Source organism: Patagioenas fasciata, chromosome 20 (genome assembly GCF_037038585.1).
Source record: "Patagioenas fasciata isolate bPatFas1 chromosome 20, bPatFas1.hap1, whole genome shotgun sequence".
NCBI classification, from domain to species: Eukaryota; Metazoa; Chordata; class Aves; order Columbiformes; family Columbidae; genus Patagioenas; species Patagioenas fasciata.
In genome coordinates this window covers 8257411-8274498 of record NC_092539.1, presented here as the reverse complement: position 1 = coordinate 8274498, position 17088 = coordinate 8257411, and the positions used below count along the sequence as shown (strand labels likewise).

The 17088-nt window shown below is 53.3% G+C and overlaps 1 protein-coding gene across 5 annotated transcripts in view; it reads left to right on the top strand.

Moving 5' to 3' along the window:
* RALGDS (ral guanine nucleotide dissociation stimulator) overlaps nucleotides 1-17088 on the top strand; it is a 55129-nt gene that overhangs the window by 23227 nt on the left and 14814 nt on the right. For 2 of the 5 annotated variants that reach the window (XM_065853598.2, XM_065853596.2), the window contains exon 1: nucleotides 7917-8233. The exons of 2 other annotated variants lie outside the window; for them this stretch is intronic. In XM_065853598.2, the coding sequence (XP_065709670.1) occupies nucleotides 8048-8233 (186 nt within the window). In that variant the 5' untranslated portion in view covers nucleotides 7917-8047. Of the gene's footprint in view, nucleotides 1-7916; nucleotides 8234-17088 lie in introns of those variants that run through there. One more of the 5 variants, XM_065853595.2, reaches the window with a different exon arrangement.

The following is a 17088-nucleotide window of genomic DNA, read 5'->3' as shown; positions in this document are numbered from 1 at the left end:
TGGCACTTGCCGAATGTGTTGATATTTGTGCCACTGTAACACGGAGATAAATCTGGCCCTTGGCCACTGGTGTACAGTATTGTTTGGAAGAACACCGCTTCCCCACGCCAAAAAACCCACAACAAAAAGAGTTTTGCTGCCCGTTGAGAGAGACACTGGAATAACTTCCCCCCACTGAAACAATATGGAGCGGAAACCTTTTAAAGTGGTGATTACCGAAGGGAAAATCATTTTATTTTAAACATCCTTTGTCCGAGGCACGAACAATACCTGGGAATTCTAAAAGACCTTTACAGTTCTTAATTGACTTTTCAGCCATGTGACTGTTCCATCTCTGCAACACCCGCTCAGGGCGGGCAATGAAACTTTCCCTTTCCAGCTCTTGCCAGCCTCTTTTCCTGCTTCTCACGTGGCCGGCACCACTAAGTGTGCACCCCAGCTGTTAAAAAGCAGAATATTTTCATGTCCGCTCACCGTGTCCCAGCCCAGACCGAGGTGAATTTGACCCAAATGCCGTGGCAGGGGCTGCGCGGTGCCGGCATCGCCGGGGCGCTGGCTGCCGGTCCAGCTGCTGGGCGTCTCTTCCTCCGGCTCCTGTCCCTCGTCCCCTCTGGCTCCTCTCTCGGCTGCTCACTTTCAATCACGTCAGCTCCCGGCTCCAAGGTTTCACTCCTCACTTTGAATCAAGTCAGCTTTCCTGCAGCTTTCACGGCGGCTTCCCGACGCGTCTGGGTTTTGATGTATGCTTTCCCTGACGCTTGTGCAGCTGAAGGAGATACAGGGCCATTGTTGGAACATCCTTTTCCATATCCCCCATTAAGAGGCTTTGTTCCTGTTTAACTGGATTTCTTATTTTAAGTTATTTACTTATGGTATTAACATTATAAGTGTGGACACTTTACTGTTGCTTCACCTATTTCCAGGATCTGGCATTTAAGTCTGTTCTACCTTATTCGTATGCTGGGCTAAGTCTCTGTACTAAACCTAGGCTGCATGTAAATATATTGTATTTTGCTACCTGTAGCTCTTCAGATCAGCTTGGCACTTGCAGCCTGTTTGGCTCCCATGTTTAACCTGGTCTTTGGACATAATTTAATCTTGTGCAACATCAGTCTATGTGTTACTTCCCTGTGCTTGTGCTATGGCATCACTTTTCTCTTGAACTTCTTAGCAGCTTTGTGACACCATTCCCTCCCCATGTGTGTTCAGACCCGTCATTCCAGCAATAAGGGAATGTACGGTGCTGATCAGGTTCGGGGAGCTGAGTCTGAGTGTGCTGGGGCAGCGTTTCCATCAGTTTTGATAGTCACACGGTCGCAAACCTGCATCCCGATCCCCAGGGAGAGCACGCAGCATGGGGTCAGAGCATGTTCCTGGTTACAAAACAAGCGCTCAGTGATGCTCTGTACGTGCTGGCGTGAACCCTCACAGGAGGGCAGCCAGAATAAAGCTCCCCTGAATGGAGAGTGAGACCCAAAGGCTGGTCCAAGTTCCTTGTCTGTCTGTCTGTCCACCTGGTGCAGGCTGTGTGGCTGTTCATGTCACTTCGGGGCTACAGCAGCGCTGCCCACCTGTGTTGGCCAGGCAAGCAGGGCCAGAGAACAGGCTGGGATGGGAGCTGGGGTGATGGCGGGCGCTCCACCGAGCAGAGCTTCTTCATTATCCACCGGGATTTCTCTGTGGATCGGTTGCCAGAGCCTCTTGTTTCTGAGAGTCTCCTTTTACACGATTCAGCTCAAAGTGTCATTTGGGCTGGTTATTGTTGGTGGAAAAATGTACTGCCTGCCCTTGAATGTATTTTGAAAGGTGAGCAGAGCCAGAACCGCCTCCTGTTTCTTTTCCAGCTGGACTCATGAGCCTGGGCACGGAGAGCGCTCACTGCTGGGGGGTGTTTTGGAAGGGGCTGCACGAGGCTGAAAGGGGGTTTGGGGCAGGATGGGGCTGCTCAGCGCTACACCAGCATCCCAAAGCTGTAACAGCAAGTGATGCTGCTCCCTATTTCACAGTCACTTACCAGCTGGTTGTTCACATATTTTGCATATTTAAGAGCAGTGTTTTGAACTGAGCTGATGCTCCCAGTCTGGCCCCAGTGGGATGGTACAAAGGTACTGGAGGAGGGAACAGTTGTGTGCACAGAAAGTCCAGCACACACATCTCTCACCAAAGCTTGTAGTGAGGGGAATAAGTTATGCCCAGTAAATTCCTTCAGAGGTTGAGGTTTTTTTGGGAAGCGATGCAGCTGGGAGGCAGATCAACTTTGTTTGGTGCATCCGTGTAGCCCCTGGCTGCTCCGGGTCGGAGCGGGGTGTCCTCGGAGCGAGGGGCTCGGGGGAAAGTGACCCCAGCTTTGGGGGTCCCTGCAGGGCTTGGGGTGCTTTCTCAATGAAACTGCCCGTTGGACCTCGCCCAATGTCACAGTGATCTCAGATGTATGTTTCCAATATATAATGAAATCTCGCTATGTCATTTTGTTTTTCTGGTGGATGAGGAGGGCTGCTTTGATTTCAGAAAGGAATTTCCCCTATCTCCAGTGGCTACACCCATTCCCCTCTTTCCCTGCCAATTTTTGTGGCTTTATAACCTTTCTCCTCTTTTTACCAGTGATTTTTTGTGTCCTGACTGTTACGCAGAGGGCCCATGCAAGCAAGGGATGGAAATTACAATAACTCCGAGCACCTGGGAGGCTCAAACCCGCCGTACGCTGATCGCTAAGCAACACGGAAGAATGTTTTTCCTGTTTTCCTTTTGGTTATAAGCACCTTAGGTGGTATTTGTTAAAAGAGCTGACTGAAACATTCTGGCAGAAAGGTGATAGGGAGATAAAAGCTGCCTTTAAAGACAAACAGCTCAAGAAATAATAGTCTTTACCAGGGGAGCTCTGGTGTGTCTGCAGCGTGTCAGGCTTCAGCAGCTTAATGCCTGCTGAACCCTGCACTCAGGGGAGCCGTGACGGAGAAACACGTGGAAAAGCAAAATGCTGCAACCCAGAGCTGCAGCTGCAAATCCCCTCAATGTGGGGATGCCGTGTAACAAAACTCACGGGGTGTTTTGTGACCCTCTCGGAGCAGCGAGCTCTTGTGCTGGTTTTGCTGCATCCCCCTGGCACCAGTGCCCTGCGAAGTGCTCTGAGGTCTCTTGGCGCTTTTCACAAGATGGACCCTGTTGTCTGTGGCTTTCTGGGCATATTTTAATGTTAGTAGTTATATTTTGCCTCTTGTTTTTCTGGGTGTTTTCTTTTCACCATAAATGGCTGTGCAGCACTTCGCTGTGAAGGTATCAAGGCTCCTCTCCCCAGAAATGCTCTCTCAAAGCAAGTTGTGTTCAGTTGTTTCCTAGAAAGTGGCTCGATTCCCTCCCACCCCGCATTGCCCTTATTCTGCTGAGTTTTTAGAGGTCAGCAAGCTCGAAAGAACGAGGTTTGCTTGTCACTTGCTGCCCTAATGGAAGATGCTCAAATACCACAAGCAAGTGGATGGCATAAGAAGCACGATTGAGGGGAAATATTCCTGCAAGCTCTTGAGTCTGTGAGGCTTGTGGCATAATTGCGTTGCCATTGCCGAGCTCCAGGAGCCGGCAGGCTCGGCGGGAGATGCCGTAGCCCAGCTGTGCACAGGGGCTGCAGGAAATGAGACGCAGAATAGCTGGATGGAGGGGTTTAGATCCTAATTGCCCGGGGATTTGGTGCGCTTCCTCTGCTAGGAACTGACAATAATTAGGAGCTTGCCTTGCTGTGTTAGGCGTTTGGCGTGTTTCGCAGAGGCTGGAGGAGAGCGGTGTTCCTCAATTAACCCAGCGCTTAATGAGTAGCTGCCCATGGGGGGTTTGCAGCTGGAGAACAGGTGCCACCCACAGAGGGGACACAAAGTGCAGGACAGCCCGAGTCAGCCTTTGTCAGCACCAACAGTTCCAAGTGATCAACTGCCCTGGATCGGAAATATTTGGCGGAGAATTTCCTAATAATCCATATTTTCTGTAAGCCGTGGCAAGCGGTGTGTGGCTCACCCCTAAAATCTAGTTAAATAGGGACACTGATGGTGTTTGCAAGTGCGAATTGGGTCTGCAAGGGGCTGAGGGCTGGTGGTGATCTGTTGGTCCCTAAATTTTGGGAGCGACTTCTCTAATCTAATGTCTGTATACAGATTGTACTGAACAAGGCATTGTTTTCCATTTTACAGAAGCTTGGAAGTTTTTTCCTCATCCTGAAGTAGAAGAGATAGTATTAGTTTATTATTATTATTTATTATAAAATAATCTTCCCGTTGAGCCTGAACAGCGGCAACTATTTCAAATTAAAATCTGAATGCCCAAAAAGCTTTGATTTAGGACTCAATGCAGGTGTAGCAAACAGCCTGACTTTTAGTAAAGAATTCTTTCCTCTTGGTAGCACTTTTCCTCCTAAGTGCCTTACAAACAGCAACAAAAAGGGCTTTCCCAGCCCCTACAATAGAAGGAAGTGTTGTCGTCTCCATTTTATAGTGAGCGGCCTGACCCAGAGCACTGTGGGGATTTACTTGACGTGCTTTGTGAGCTGGTGCCAGAGCTTGGGACGGAGGATGGATCATGTTGTAACTCCCCGGAAAACAGACCGATTCTCATCAGAGGGAGATGATTTGGGTTCTGGTTCGTTCACTTGTCCAACAGGGAAAGCCGGGGGTGTGTGATGCCCAAGAGGGGCTCGGCTGGAGGCGGCTGGGGCCGATTTTTTGCCTTCTGTGGCCAGGGCTGAGATCAGCTTTTTTCTCAGTTCTCTGCTCTGGCATCTGTCCTGCTGTAGGTTCATTGAGGCTCAAAGGAAATAAGGAGACAGTGACAGGACTTTGGGGGCGTTTGCAGGTGACTGGTGCTGTGGAGAAGGCAGCAACCCCTATGTGAGTATCTCTGAGTGATGCTTTGGGGTGCGCAGCCTCACTTGCTCAGCCTATGGCCTGATGGAAATCAAAAACAAAGCAAACCAGCAATATCGAGCATGGGAACCGGGTCACAGTGAGTTTTGTCCTGTAAAAAACATGCTGGAAAGCCCTTCTTGGGAGCAGAGCAGGGAGATGAAAGAGAAGGGGGGCTGGAGGATGAAGCTGAGCGGGATGCTCAAAGGCCACGCGTACGTGCTTGTAGTGCCGGGGAGAGATGACTCGGGATCTGCGCTGGTTATTTAGAAACAAACCAAGGTCTGAATGTGCAGGTCCTGACCCAAATGGATTGAGCTAAACCAGGAAACTGTCTTAGAGTTTGCAAAAGCCGCGTTGTGTTACCTGCTCAGTGTAATTTACCAGGCAGGGAAGCCCGCGGGCTGGACACTGTGGCAGAGGAGCAGAGGTGTGTGCTCTGTAGATGCTCCAGTGCTGCCCATGTGTGTTTGTATTTATTCAGCCAAGTGAGGGGCAGAAAGAAGCAAAATACGGGATTTCCCACAGCACCCAGTTCTTGCGCCTGTGAAGTCGATGGGACATTTACAGCTGACGTCAATGCAAAATGCTCAGTGTGTTGTGAAAAGCTTTTGCTGAGGTTGCCAACTGTAAAATGATACATTTATGTGTATATATATATATACACATATATATATATTTTTTTTTAATGAGTCACTTAAGTGTTGATCATTTTCTTAAATCTCCTGCTCCTGGACTCATGTGCATATAAAATAATTGCATTTTTCAACAACTTCTATACTTTCCAGGGTATAAGGGAGAAACCCGAGGGTGTGATCTGCATGTTCCCTTTTGGCTCTTTGCTTGGAGGCAATCAAGAAGCCCTGAAAAGTTATTTGTTTTGAATCTTGCCATTTTCAAGAGCCTGGCCCCTGCTGTCTGAGTGTTTGGGGTTAGTTGTGCTGAGCAAACATCCTGAACTTGGGCTCCTGACCCTGCTTTGAGTGTTTTGCTTTTCAGACCCAGAAGGTTCCCAGGAGAGGAGAAAGGAAACTGCCTGGCTATTTTTAAACCCTCGCAGTTGCTTTCCTGCCTTATATTATTTATTATCCATTATCAGAAGTGTTTCTCCCCTGAAACCATCTTTAGTGGTCAACCAAGGGACCGGTGAAAATTGCCCATCAAAGAGCTGCATCTTTCTGTAGAGGTCAGACAAAGCTGGAGGGTTTTGGAGGGTTTTGCCAGCTGCAGATGAGTAGCGCTGTTATTTATTATGTGTACTCAAGCAGTGCCAAGCAATTCCAGCGGTGGGCCATGATGACACTGCCCTGAGAGATAAACACCAAAGAAAAGCGCAGTGTCCCTCCCAAAGAGCCTACAGCCCAGAGTGGCAACACTGATTTCTGCTGGGGAACCAGGCACTGTCTCCGGTTTCTGTATGTTCTGGGTGAAACGATGCACGCTGCCAATCTCATTTCGTAGCACATCTTGCACTATCAGGTGGTTTCTGCATGAGATGCCAGTGGGTCTAAGGACACCTCTGTGTGGAGCATCGTCACATTCTTTCTGCAGCAGAGAAAGCTCTGGTGATTTGACCAGCACCACAGGGTGATCAGGGTTGTGATTCTGTACCTGGGCAGTATTTAAATCTATGTCCTCCTGAAGGTGTGGGGCTGCCGTGGGCAGCACAAGACCCTGCTGCAGGGCTGGATTCCCTTTTCCAGGGTGTCCCGGGAAGTCCCCTTGACCCTCTGCGGCTCTAGATAAGCAGGACAATAGCCCGCATTGTCCTCACATCTCTGGCAGCTTTGTTAATCCTTTCCTGCCCAGGCTGGAGCTGCTGGTGCCCTCGGCAGCGCTGGACGTGTCAGGCTCAGCTCCATGTTCTCAGTGGAAATAAAGCTGCGGGGCTGGAAGGCCCTGGGAGGCTGATGTTATTTCAGCTGTGCAGGGAGCTGAGGCGTAAAAGTCTGGATTTTGGTGTTGTCAGCAGGAACTGCCTGGACGATGTGATGCAGTTTATCGGCAGCGTGTGAGGAGGGAAGGGGAAGAGCCAGGGGAGGGTGAGAGCACGCTGTGCTCAGCACAGGGGGATGGGGAATGACAGTTCTGCCCGTTTCTCTTTGCCTCTGAAAACACAATTACATTGCAGGTTCCAGCATCATCTTGGGGGCTCGAGGCTTCTTTAAAGTGGGATCTGTAGCCCTGCTGTCCCCTGGGCCCATTTCGCTTTCCCTGAGTCCCTGCTGGGCTGAGTGCAGGTGCCTTGGTCCCTGTTTGTCACTTTGCCTGTGCCTTGGGGACCTGGCATGGGGAAGGGGTCAGGCTCTGCTCCTGGCACTGACGAGCTGCAGGGCCTTGGTCACATCCCTTCTTCTCCTCGGGGAGGACACTGCCTGCCACCCCCATGGTGACCGTGACTTTGTCACCCCGTGGAGTCCAGCTGTGGAGGGTGAAGCCTGGGCAGTGCTCTGAATGCACAGAGCGCTGCCAGCGGGGCTGAGCTCATGTGAGGGGATAAAACTTGTCTGTTCAGGCAAAAGCACGTGCTGTTAATACCCATGCGCTCGAATTCAATACTTTTTGTTTGGGTGGTGGTGTGCGAATCTCAGACCTCGGTGCTGCACAAACCCCTGGTGATTCCAAGATCAGCTGTACAGCTTTGCTCCCCCTCGCTCCATTTAAACCTCCTTTGCTCACCCCTCCGGCTGGGGCTCGGGCAGCATCCCGCACCCCCCGAGCTTCACTCCTCCGCACCCTCCCTCGCGTTTTTTTTTCTGGGCTCGGGGTTTTTTTCACAGCTCGTCCGCCTCAATGTGCCCCCCCACGCGGGGGGGCCGGGCCGTGCCGAGCCGGGCCAGCCCCCGGGGCGGGCGGAGGCTGCGGGAGGAAATCCAGTGCCTGGTTTTACAGCCTCGCTGGCTCCGTCCCGGCCCCGCGGTGACATCAGGCTCCTCGGCGGCGGGGGCGGCTGCGGGTTCCCGGCGCCTGCCCCGCTGCTGCGGGTGCTCCCGCACAGCTCCTCCCGCCCCGCTCCGCCGAACCTCTCGCTGCCGCTTTCCCGGACCCCGAGCATCCCACCCCACAGCTGTGCCCCCCCGCCCCGGTGCGGCTCCCCGGGCGTCCCGGGGGCGCTGGCGGGGCCGGCGGCGGAGCGCGGCGGCGGGGATGCGGCGGCGCTGCCCATGGGGGGCCGCCGGCGCGCCCCCCCTTCCCGCCACAACGGCTCGCCCGGCCCCGAGAGGATGTTCGAGGGCTCCCGGCGGGCGCGGAGCCTCTGGGGGGGCGTGAGGCTGGAGGTGGCGGGGGAGAGCAGCCCCGTGGTGCTGCACAGCTTCACCCAGCTCGACCCCGACCTGCCGCCGCTGGAGGTGAGTGCGGGGAGCTGGGGGGTGCTTGGGGGTGTCACTGCTGCGGTGAGTTTGGGGGGCTCAGCTCTCTGCACGGAGCGGATCCCCCCTCTAGTTTGGGATTTGCCGCCTGCCCGAAGCTGGCCCGCAGTTTGGTAAGGGGGCGGCTGTGCTACACGCGGCACTGTTTCATTTTATTTAATAAATGGGCATCCCTGCTTGATCTTCTTACCATGTGTCCCCGTGCCGTTGACTGGCAGGCAGGCCGCCAGGCTCTACTGGGAGAAACCAAAGAGATGCTTACCCTCAAGACGACCAAGGAGGGGGGCAGATTGCTAAAACCCGGGGCTTTTAATATTTTATTTGAAGTTTTGGCTGCTGGAGGCAGGAGTCTGCACAGATCTGAGCTGCTTGTGAAGGCTTTGGGCTTGTCCAAACCACAAGTGTCCTCTAGGAAGGTTACGGGCATCGGGTGGACTTTGCTGGAGGATGCAAAATATTTGTGCTTCTTTGGATTCGACCCCAGGAGGTTCAGAGTCGGACTGGACCCCTGGAGTGGTTTGTTTGATGGCAGTGGTGTGTGGAGGCACCCGAAATAATCTGAGTCAGAGCTGTGCCTCTTTTCTTAGTAATGGATGATCATCTTTGGCGTGCCAGGAATGTCACTGATTCTGAGCAAAGGAGGTGTTAGGAGAGCACAGCTGGAGGAAGGCTTTGGCGTTCAGAGATGCGGGCTGGTGGTGCAGGGGTTAATATCAGCAAGGGTCAGCAAGTCTGGCTTCACTGGGATTTAGAGGCAGCTGCAGATGTGCTTCTCAGCTCTGGATGCTTCCCACTGGAGGGGGGTGGCGAAGCCAGGGGAATCACCAGTAGAACGTTTTGAGTTACTGTTTAGATACCCTTGGGGACAGCCAGCCTTTCAGGGGCGACAGCGCCTTCTCCCAGCACTAAGCTATCCACCCCATAACCTGTGATGGGAAATCTTGGTCGCCCATGGATGGGAAGGGATTTTCTCGGGCTCTGGCTGTATCGGTTCATCTCTGGCCTGGTCGCAGGGGCTCCTCAGCTCTGCCAAGAGTTCATGAAAGCTCCATCCAGCTTATTTTCCCCCATTTCCCCTCCCTGCTTCTCTCTCTTGGGGGTGGGCGTGCTGAGATTGTTTGGAGTACATCATCTGGTTCGTGTTATGCCTGGCAGGAAGTCCAGCCGCTCCGGGAGGCCGAGGGGCCGCGCTTTTGGCAAGGGGAGCAAGAGGAGTGGGGAGGAGAAGAGGGGGTGATGCAGCGAGCAGCTCGTACCCCAGAGGAGGGGCTTGTGGGAGCCCCCGTGCACCCCGGCCGGAGGAGGCTCCAGAGAGGGATTGGCAGCATCTCGGGTGATGGAAGGAAAAAGCGCTGGGGCTGAGGGCAGCTTTGCATGGCCCCCCCAGCCCTGAGCAAGTCCCCATGCAGCAGAGAGACAACTGCCCACCAGACCTCCTCTGAAGTCACCTTCACCCAGATCTCTGCTCTGGGCTGTACGCAGGTCTGTGCTGCGTAATGGTCAGAGCACAGTCCCCGCATCCAATCGCTTGCGCTTTCCTCCCTGCCCTGAACAACTTGCAGACAAATTCCTCCTTTCTTCGTACCATCCATTTGCAAGCAATGGCAAAGGTGCACCCCAGAGTGGTGTATGGTGACCCGCTGCCTCCCAAGCAGCTCTGAGATGCTCAGAGAGCTGCTCACTTCCAGTGTGTTCCCATGCAAGGGCCTCCGCGTTGCTCGCTGAGCCCCACGGGGCAGGTTGCGCTTGCCGGCATTACAGTGCACGAGTGGGGAAAAATGAGACAAGTGTCAGTGTTGTGACAACCGTCCTGGCAGCAGCCTGGTGTGGTTATAATCCTCGGGTAGAGTTACTCTGCAAGATGCACAATGGGAGGGGAAAGTGGATTATTTGAATAAGAAAACCCCTGGAGACCTTCAGCGTTTTGCTAACCCCGTTAACAGCCCCGCAGCGCTGCCCCGGGTGTGCGGTGGGAGCCTGGGGCTGCCGCCTCTGCCAAAGGGAGCTGTGCTTCCCAGGCTCGGCCTGTCCCTGCACTGGGACGGAGCTGGTTTCGGTGGAGCTGTGCCAGTTTACGGGGTGGATAGTCTGGTCCCACAGGGAATAGAGGATCCCTGGAAAGCGGCTGGGCAGGTTGTGGGGAATGCGGATCTCGTTTTCTGCTCATCAGCCGAACCCCCCCCTCCAGATGTCAGCAGCGCGGACCTTTGCCTGTATCCCACAGCAACGATATTGATCACCCGGGCATCGCTTTGAGGTCCTGCTCGAGGTCTTGTGGCCACGTGTTGCCAAGTGTTCTTGCTGTGATTTTAACTGCGGAGAATGGAAAATTGAAATTGACTGTCTCGAGCAAGGGATGGAGAAAGAGCTTTGCAGACCTTTTGCTTTTGACCTTTCCCGTTCCAATCCATCCCAACTCAACAGCAAGCGTCAAACCTTCCGCAGATTGAATTCGGTGGCCCTCCTCCTGGTCCTTGCTGAGCAATCGGGCCATAAACACCCCTGCAGATGACACAGACTCAAACTTTCATGAGGCTGACATTGTCAAACCTCTTGACAAGGGGCTGGGCTGACACCTATCAAAAAAGCTTGTGTTCTCGCTGTTCTAGCTCTATTTGTTTTCCGAACAATTAGGAGATTTTCAGTTGCTAAACGCATCCTAAAAACTTGAACTGCTCAGCCCAGATGGCCTTGGGGGTCAGTGCTTGTTCTTTACAGCTGGGAAGGAGGTGAGGGAGGGGCAAAGATATCTCTTAAAAGCCATTTTAATTGCCTTGGAAGAAGATCCTTTTCTCCCAGCCTGTTCTCCTCCCCCAGGCACAACCCGATATGCCCCTTGCAGTTTGCCAGATGAACATCATCTGTTGGTATTTCTTGGATGGGGACTTACCTTCTGGCTCCCTTCCAGAAGGGTTTGGAGCTGGCGGTGGGGCCAGGAACAGACCGAGATGCTGATTATTGGTGGCTGGTGCAAGATGGGAATAACAGAGATGGGAGGGATTTTTAGTTATTATTTGATATTGTTAGAGAGAAGCTGGAGAGAGATTTCTAAATGTGTTTGTATAAGGATGGTGTTGCTATGCCGTGTTTCCATAGGGGCGGGAAACCCCCCAGTGCTGGGATCTCACTGAGGTTTTAGTGGATTTAATACCAAGTCTGGCAACCCTGGAAACCAAAATATTTGTTTATCTGAAAACTGGATGGGCAACTCCCCCCAAAGGCCACTTCGAGGCCCCCAAATCACACAGTTGCCCCACTACAGCCACCTGTTTTCTCTCTGTTGAGGTGAGATTACCAGACAGGGGCAACTAAATGCGATCTTCGGGGATTTTCATGCCTCCCTGTGCCCGGGTTTGGGGTGGGATGAGCAGAAAGAGCATCAGACCAGCTGTGCCTGTGGGGATGGGTCTTGCTCAGCTGGCACCGCTGTTTTGGAGATGGGGGGGTTGGCTGTGACCCCCCCCCTCAGTTAGGGACAGAGCATGGGGCTGGTTTTAGGGCCGTTGGTCTGGCCACTGGAAGGGCTTCAGCACCAGCGGCCCCTCCATCACCCTTTCCGCCTCTCTAATCGCCAGCGCTCTGTCCCCGGAGGGACGTGTAATTGAAGGAGCAGAGAGCTTATTTAGGTCACTTTAGACCACATTTAAAGGCTGGGCATCCCCTGCTTGTACTTTCTCTCAAGCCGTTATCTCCAGAGCTGCCTAGTGACTGCCTTTGAAGCAGATGTGCTCCTTTTATTCAAATACACACTTGCAGCAGGGCTGTTTCAGTTCTCAAATATTTCTTCATCTCCCACAGACCCAGCAAGAGGGGGGGGAAAAAATGTCGTTGCTAAGGAGCGGGATTTGGATACAAAGCTGGCTGAGCTGCTGGCAGGGGGGCCGGGGGGCTCCAGCACAGCTCGTGGCGGCTCAGAATTTCAGCATTGCTTTGGTGGGATGGCACCTGCGGGGTCTGGATGGTGGGAGTTGAGTTGTAGGACTCGTCTCCCCCATAGATTAATTGTTCATCCTGTACTGTTAGTGTGCAGGGATTGCGGGACCTTTGTTCTGTCGGCTGAAAGGTGGGGCTGGCGCAAGGAGGGACTTGGTGCCCATTGAGACCTGTTGAGCGTCGCTCTGCACCGCAGCCTCTGCCTGGGGAAACTGGCAGCAGGGGAAGAAATGAGCCGTTTGGCTCTTTTAGTTGTCAGTTTGTCTGATTCCTGTCCCCATGCGGGGACTCACCCACACATCACAGCAGCCCCAGCCCTACTGGCTCATGAAGTTCCAATAAAGGTGCATTTGGACTTTGCTCCTGAGTTGTTAGGGAAAGGGAGCACTGAGCTCCGGCATGGGGCAATCCCCGCTGCTCCGGGGCTCTGCCCGGCAGGGTGGCCTTCGGAATGGGGACATGGGAAGGGGAGCAGAGCACTCATCCTCTTCCTTCTTTCAGGGCCATGTCTTGTTAACTGTTCAACAAAGGTTGATTAACATTCTTTGTCATTATTTGTCATATACGTCCATCAGGAGCAGAGGTGATGCACAGTGAGCCTGCTCCGGGCACACACTGCCGGCTGGCACAGGAGCAGCTTTGCTCTCGTGTAATCTGGTGTTTGCAGAAGGGCTTTTGTGGTTGGGCCCTGTGTTCTCTTCACACCTGGGAGCAGCTCTCCCAGAGGTGACAGGAAAGTCCTTTCCTAAATCTCTGCTGTCGCGTGGTCTGCAGCAAGCAAAACCTGGTCTCCTTCCGTGCAATGAAGTAGCAGCTCCACAGCGCCTAAAACCTCTCTCTCCATGTGATTTTGTTTGTTTTGTTTCGATGATGTTATGCAAATAATCTCTAAAGTCTTTGGTTACATTCCCCGGGCTGCGTTGGTACAGGTTCTTATAGGGAAGAGCTTTTACATTAGATAACCGCCGCGAGTTTCTCTCTAACATACCTGAGGGTCAGGAGTTATGTGGCAGCTGAGTGTCGGGGGAGATTAAGCACACACAGAGGCATCTGCATTGCCTGTTTCACTTGCGTAGCTCGACAGCAGCGGGTTTGTTTTCATTACACCGTTGGTATTTTGACGAGCCCTGCTGTCAGAAACACGCAGCGATGGGGAAGGGAATCGTCCTGCTCCGCACGAGCGGTGCTGGGTGCCCATGGGATGGTGGGCACGGAACAGAGGTGGTTCCAGCTGCCAGGGAGCAGAGAGTCCTCGGAGATGACAGGGGAGGAATAACATTGGTTTGACTTGGAAACAGAGCAGATTGGAGAGGAAACTCGTCGGAGGCAACTTCATCTGGAATGCTGAGGCATTATTTTTAGAGCGGCTTTTCTTTCTGCTAACCACGCTTTAACAAACAGCAGCTGAGCTCAGGGCCTGTGTGGAAACCTGCTTTTCAAAGGGCTCGCTACCCGTCTTACCAGAACTTCTTTTCATGTGATGGAGCAAAACCACACCGCCTTTCCCTGCTCTTTGCAGTGGTCGGGTCTCCGTGGAGACTCGCAAGCCGAGAGCCTGCGCTGGGCTCCCCGCTCGAGCCGCGTTTTCGTTTGCGAAATGATGTGTTTAGTTTGGGTTCACTTCTTAGAGTTGGAAGTAATTTCAGGAAACGGTCGTTTAGCCAAGCGGGGCAAAGCAAAGCATGTTGCCTGAGACTGGCAGGGCCAAAACTCAGCTGTGGGAAGAGAACAAGGTTGCTGAAGCATACACCTTCATGTGGTGGGGCTGTTCGGGACCTCACCTTCCAGTTTGAGCCAAAACCCTGGGCTTTTGTTCAAAGACACTTGCTCAGAAGGCTCCTGTGATGACCTGCTGTTGGTGAGGTCTGATTCTGCACAGATTTTTCAGAGCCGGGCTAATGCTCAGTTTGGTTTATCATCTCGAAGCAGCCCAGCTTTTCTCCAAATGTTGCTATTTGCTTTTGATTACTTTTATTTGTTTTGTAGTGGATATTTGGTCCCAGCTGCCATTGTGCTGGTTGGGGCCCTTGGCTGGATCTCCATGCTGAGCAATGCGGTGGCAGTGCCCGTTGCTGGTGACCGTCACTGATTACTGGGTTTCTAGACGACGTGGTTTACTAGATGCAGTCCCGCTTGCGACAGTGAGAACTGGCACTAAGACGGGCCCAGCTGGTCCCTCCCTTGCAGACGCGCTGGGGTGACTCAGAGTGTAGCTATGGCTCACACCAGTGTCACAACAAACACTCCTTGAAGTGCTTCTTTGGGGGGTATCCCACAAACCACATCTCTCTCAGCCCTCATTCCAATAGATTTCAGTGTGTTCCTCAGTAAAACTCAGCTCTGGGAGGATGGGGCTGCTTGGGGCTTGACCCGGCTTAGTCCAGGCACAACATCAAAGGAACCGGGGGAGGAAAGTGGGCACCTCTGTACTCTTTGCACTGATGCTGCCCCATGGTTACTGTGCACATCTTTTGGGATATCCCAGCGTTTGTCCCCCAAAATCGTTTTAAATGGGAGGGTGAGCTGCAGGGATGCTCACCTGTGGCTGGTGAATCGGGCAGGGTGGCAGGAACAGACAAGTCGGGCTGGGAGCGTGTCTGCACTGGTTTGCCAAAGTGCCGCGGCCAGGAGGAGCTGGCTTCTTGTGCGGTGTTTTAGCTGCCATGAAAGAGCTCTGGTAACGTGAGGGAATGCTTGTCTGCAAATGCCTGCGGTGACCCAGCGCTGGGTTGAAATCCCGCTGTCCCCGAGCGGGAGCGGGTACGCTGCTGCAAACACAGGTACACCTTCGTCATCAGTAACCACTGGAAAAGGGCCGTGTCTTTAAGTGGTGACAGAAAACATGGTTCCAAAAATCTGTGCTGAGTCAGGGTAGGTGAGAAAGTGGAGCAGCCCTGGGTGAAGCTGCCTGCGGGTCCCGGGTGATGTTCGGACATGGTCCGTGGCACCTACAACTGCAGGTCTGGGGAGAGCGCTCATCGCAGCGCCCCGGCTGCCCGTGTCCTGCCCGGACACCCGCACTCCTCGTGCCACAGCCGCTCTCCACCCTCCGTGTGTGCAGGATCCGGCACACCCAGCACTCAGGGCAGGGACCGTGTCCAAACCTCACTTCTGGGCTCCCAGCGTGTTCAGACACTTGACAACAAATGGGGTTTTTTTAAGGTGGTGTGGGTTTTTTATCCTTTTTTTTTTTTAAAGTAGTTTTCTCCCCAAAGGTGCCAATTAAACTTAAGTTCTCAGTTGCTTAGGCAGTGGAAATCAGAGCATCCTGATTGCAGACCCCTCCCGGGTGTTGGCTTGTTTACTCCTGCCCCTGTACCTGCTTATGTAGCACCTACTGCCTCGTTGACACCTATTTAAGTAATGCTCTGAAGGTGAGATTTTCTTGACTACAAAGCAAAAGTGCTTGCTCTTCCCCCTTCCCGCTTCCCACAGGCACCCCAGGGAGGAGAACAAATAGGGGGGGACCCACAGAGAGGAGAATCTCTGCAGGTTGAGCCCTGCATTAGGATATGGTGGGACACCGGGGCTGAGGGTGTCAGGAGGAGGCTGGGACGAGTTGGGCTCAGCCCGGAGCTCCGTGCTGGGAAACACACGGCAGCAAATGGAGGCACCGCACGTCATCCCGGCCGGGGTGGGAGTTGGGCGCGAGGGGCACGGCCGGAGAACAAAGACTCGCATTTATTCCTCCTGTCCTTTCCCCGGCAGCCCCTCGCTGCCTCCCTGCACTGGATTGTTCCTGCATTTTCTCTGCTTCAGCTGTTTACTGGGTCACCCTGCTGCAGACACACACACACAAAGAACGAGCTATCCGGCGAGGCCGTTCCTGTGCCACCAGCACCGCGAGCCGTTCTCCGGCCATGGGGAGCACAGTGGGGCCATAGAACCGGGCTGGGAGAGCGGCCGAGCCTGCCCTGCTCCAGGGGGCCAGGGGCGTACAGAGCCCCCAGGCATCCTCCTCTGCGCAGGCTGGGGTGCTGGGATTTGGGGAGGGGGGACCGAGAGGTCTGGGTTTGTTGGCTTTGCCCACGCTTCATTCACACCAGTTCTAACAGGGGGAATATAAGTTGACGTAAGGTGGTGTAAACACGTGGGTGGACACATTTATTTCACGAGGGCTTTTTTTGGTTCAGTTTATCTGAGCTGAGGATGTGTCTGAGCTAAATCAGAATTAACCTTGTTCAGATTGAAAGGAAATGTGGCGGCGCAGTGACCGTAAGCCAGACTGCAGCCAGACAGGGCTGTGCCTTTTGGACAGCCTCCAATTCGTCCATCCCAATCTGTGCACCTTCAAAAATCACAGAAAGATAGAACTTTGCTTTCTTTTTCCCCCTCTACAAGCTACAGCAGGTGAGTTACTGCGTAGGCAGTCATTCACAGCTTCTCCAGGCTGCTTGGGAATGGTATGTGGCGAAACTCCCTGGGAATATTGGCACGGGGCTGGTGGGATGGTTTAGCATGGCGCGAGGGGCTGAAAGCCGCCTCCTGGCTCTGGGCTGATGTTTTCTTCCTGGCATTTGCTGGAGCCATAGTCGTTGCTTTGCCCTTTCTGTACGTCCCACGTGCCTGGTTTGTGCCGCAGGTGTGTGCCCAGGTGTGCGCTTTGGACACATGGGTGACTTAGAGGATGGGGGCGAGAGAGGGGTTTGACAAAAGCAGCTGATACTTCTTTGAATGTATTTTTTAGCTGTCTGGACCTGCACGTAGGCTACAAGCTGAGAGCAGGAGAATATTTATTTCAAGGCTTTGTGTATCTGAAAATGTAGACTTGACTTTTGGGGTAGATGAACTCACCGGCTTGCAAATACTGATGTGTGCGAGGGACAAGCATTGCCCTGGAGCTGCTGCAACGACCAAGTCTTGGTGTTCTGGTTAACATGTGTTAAGACATAACTGACATT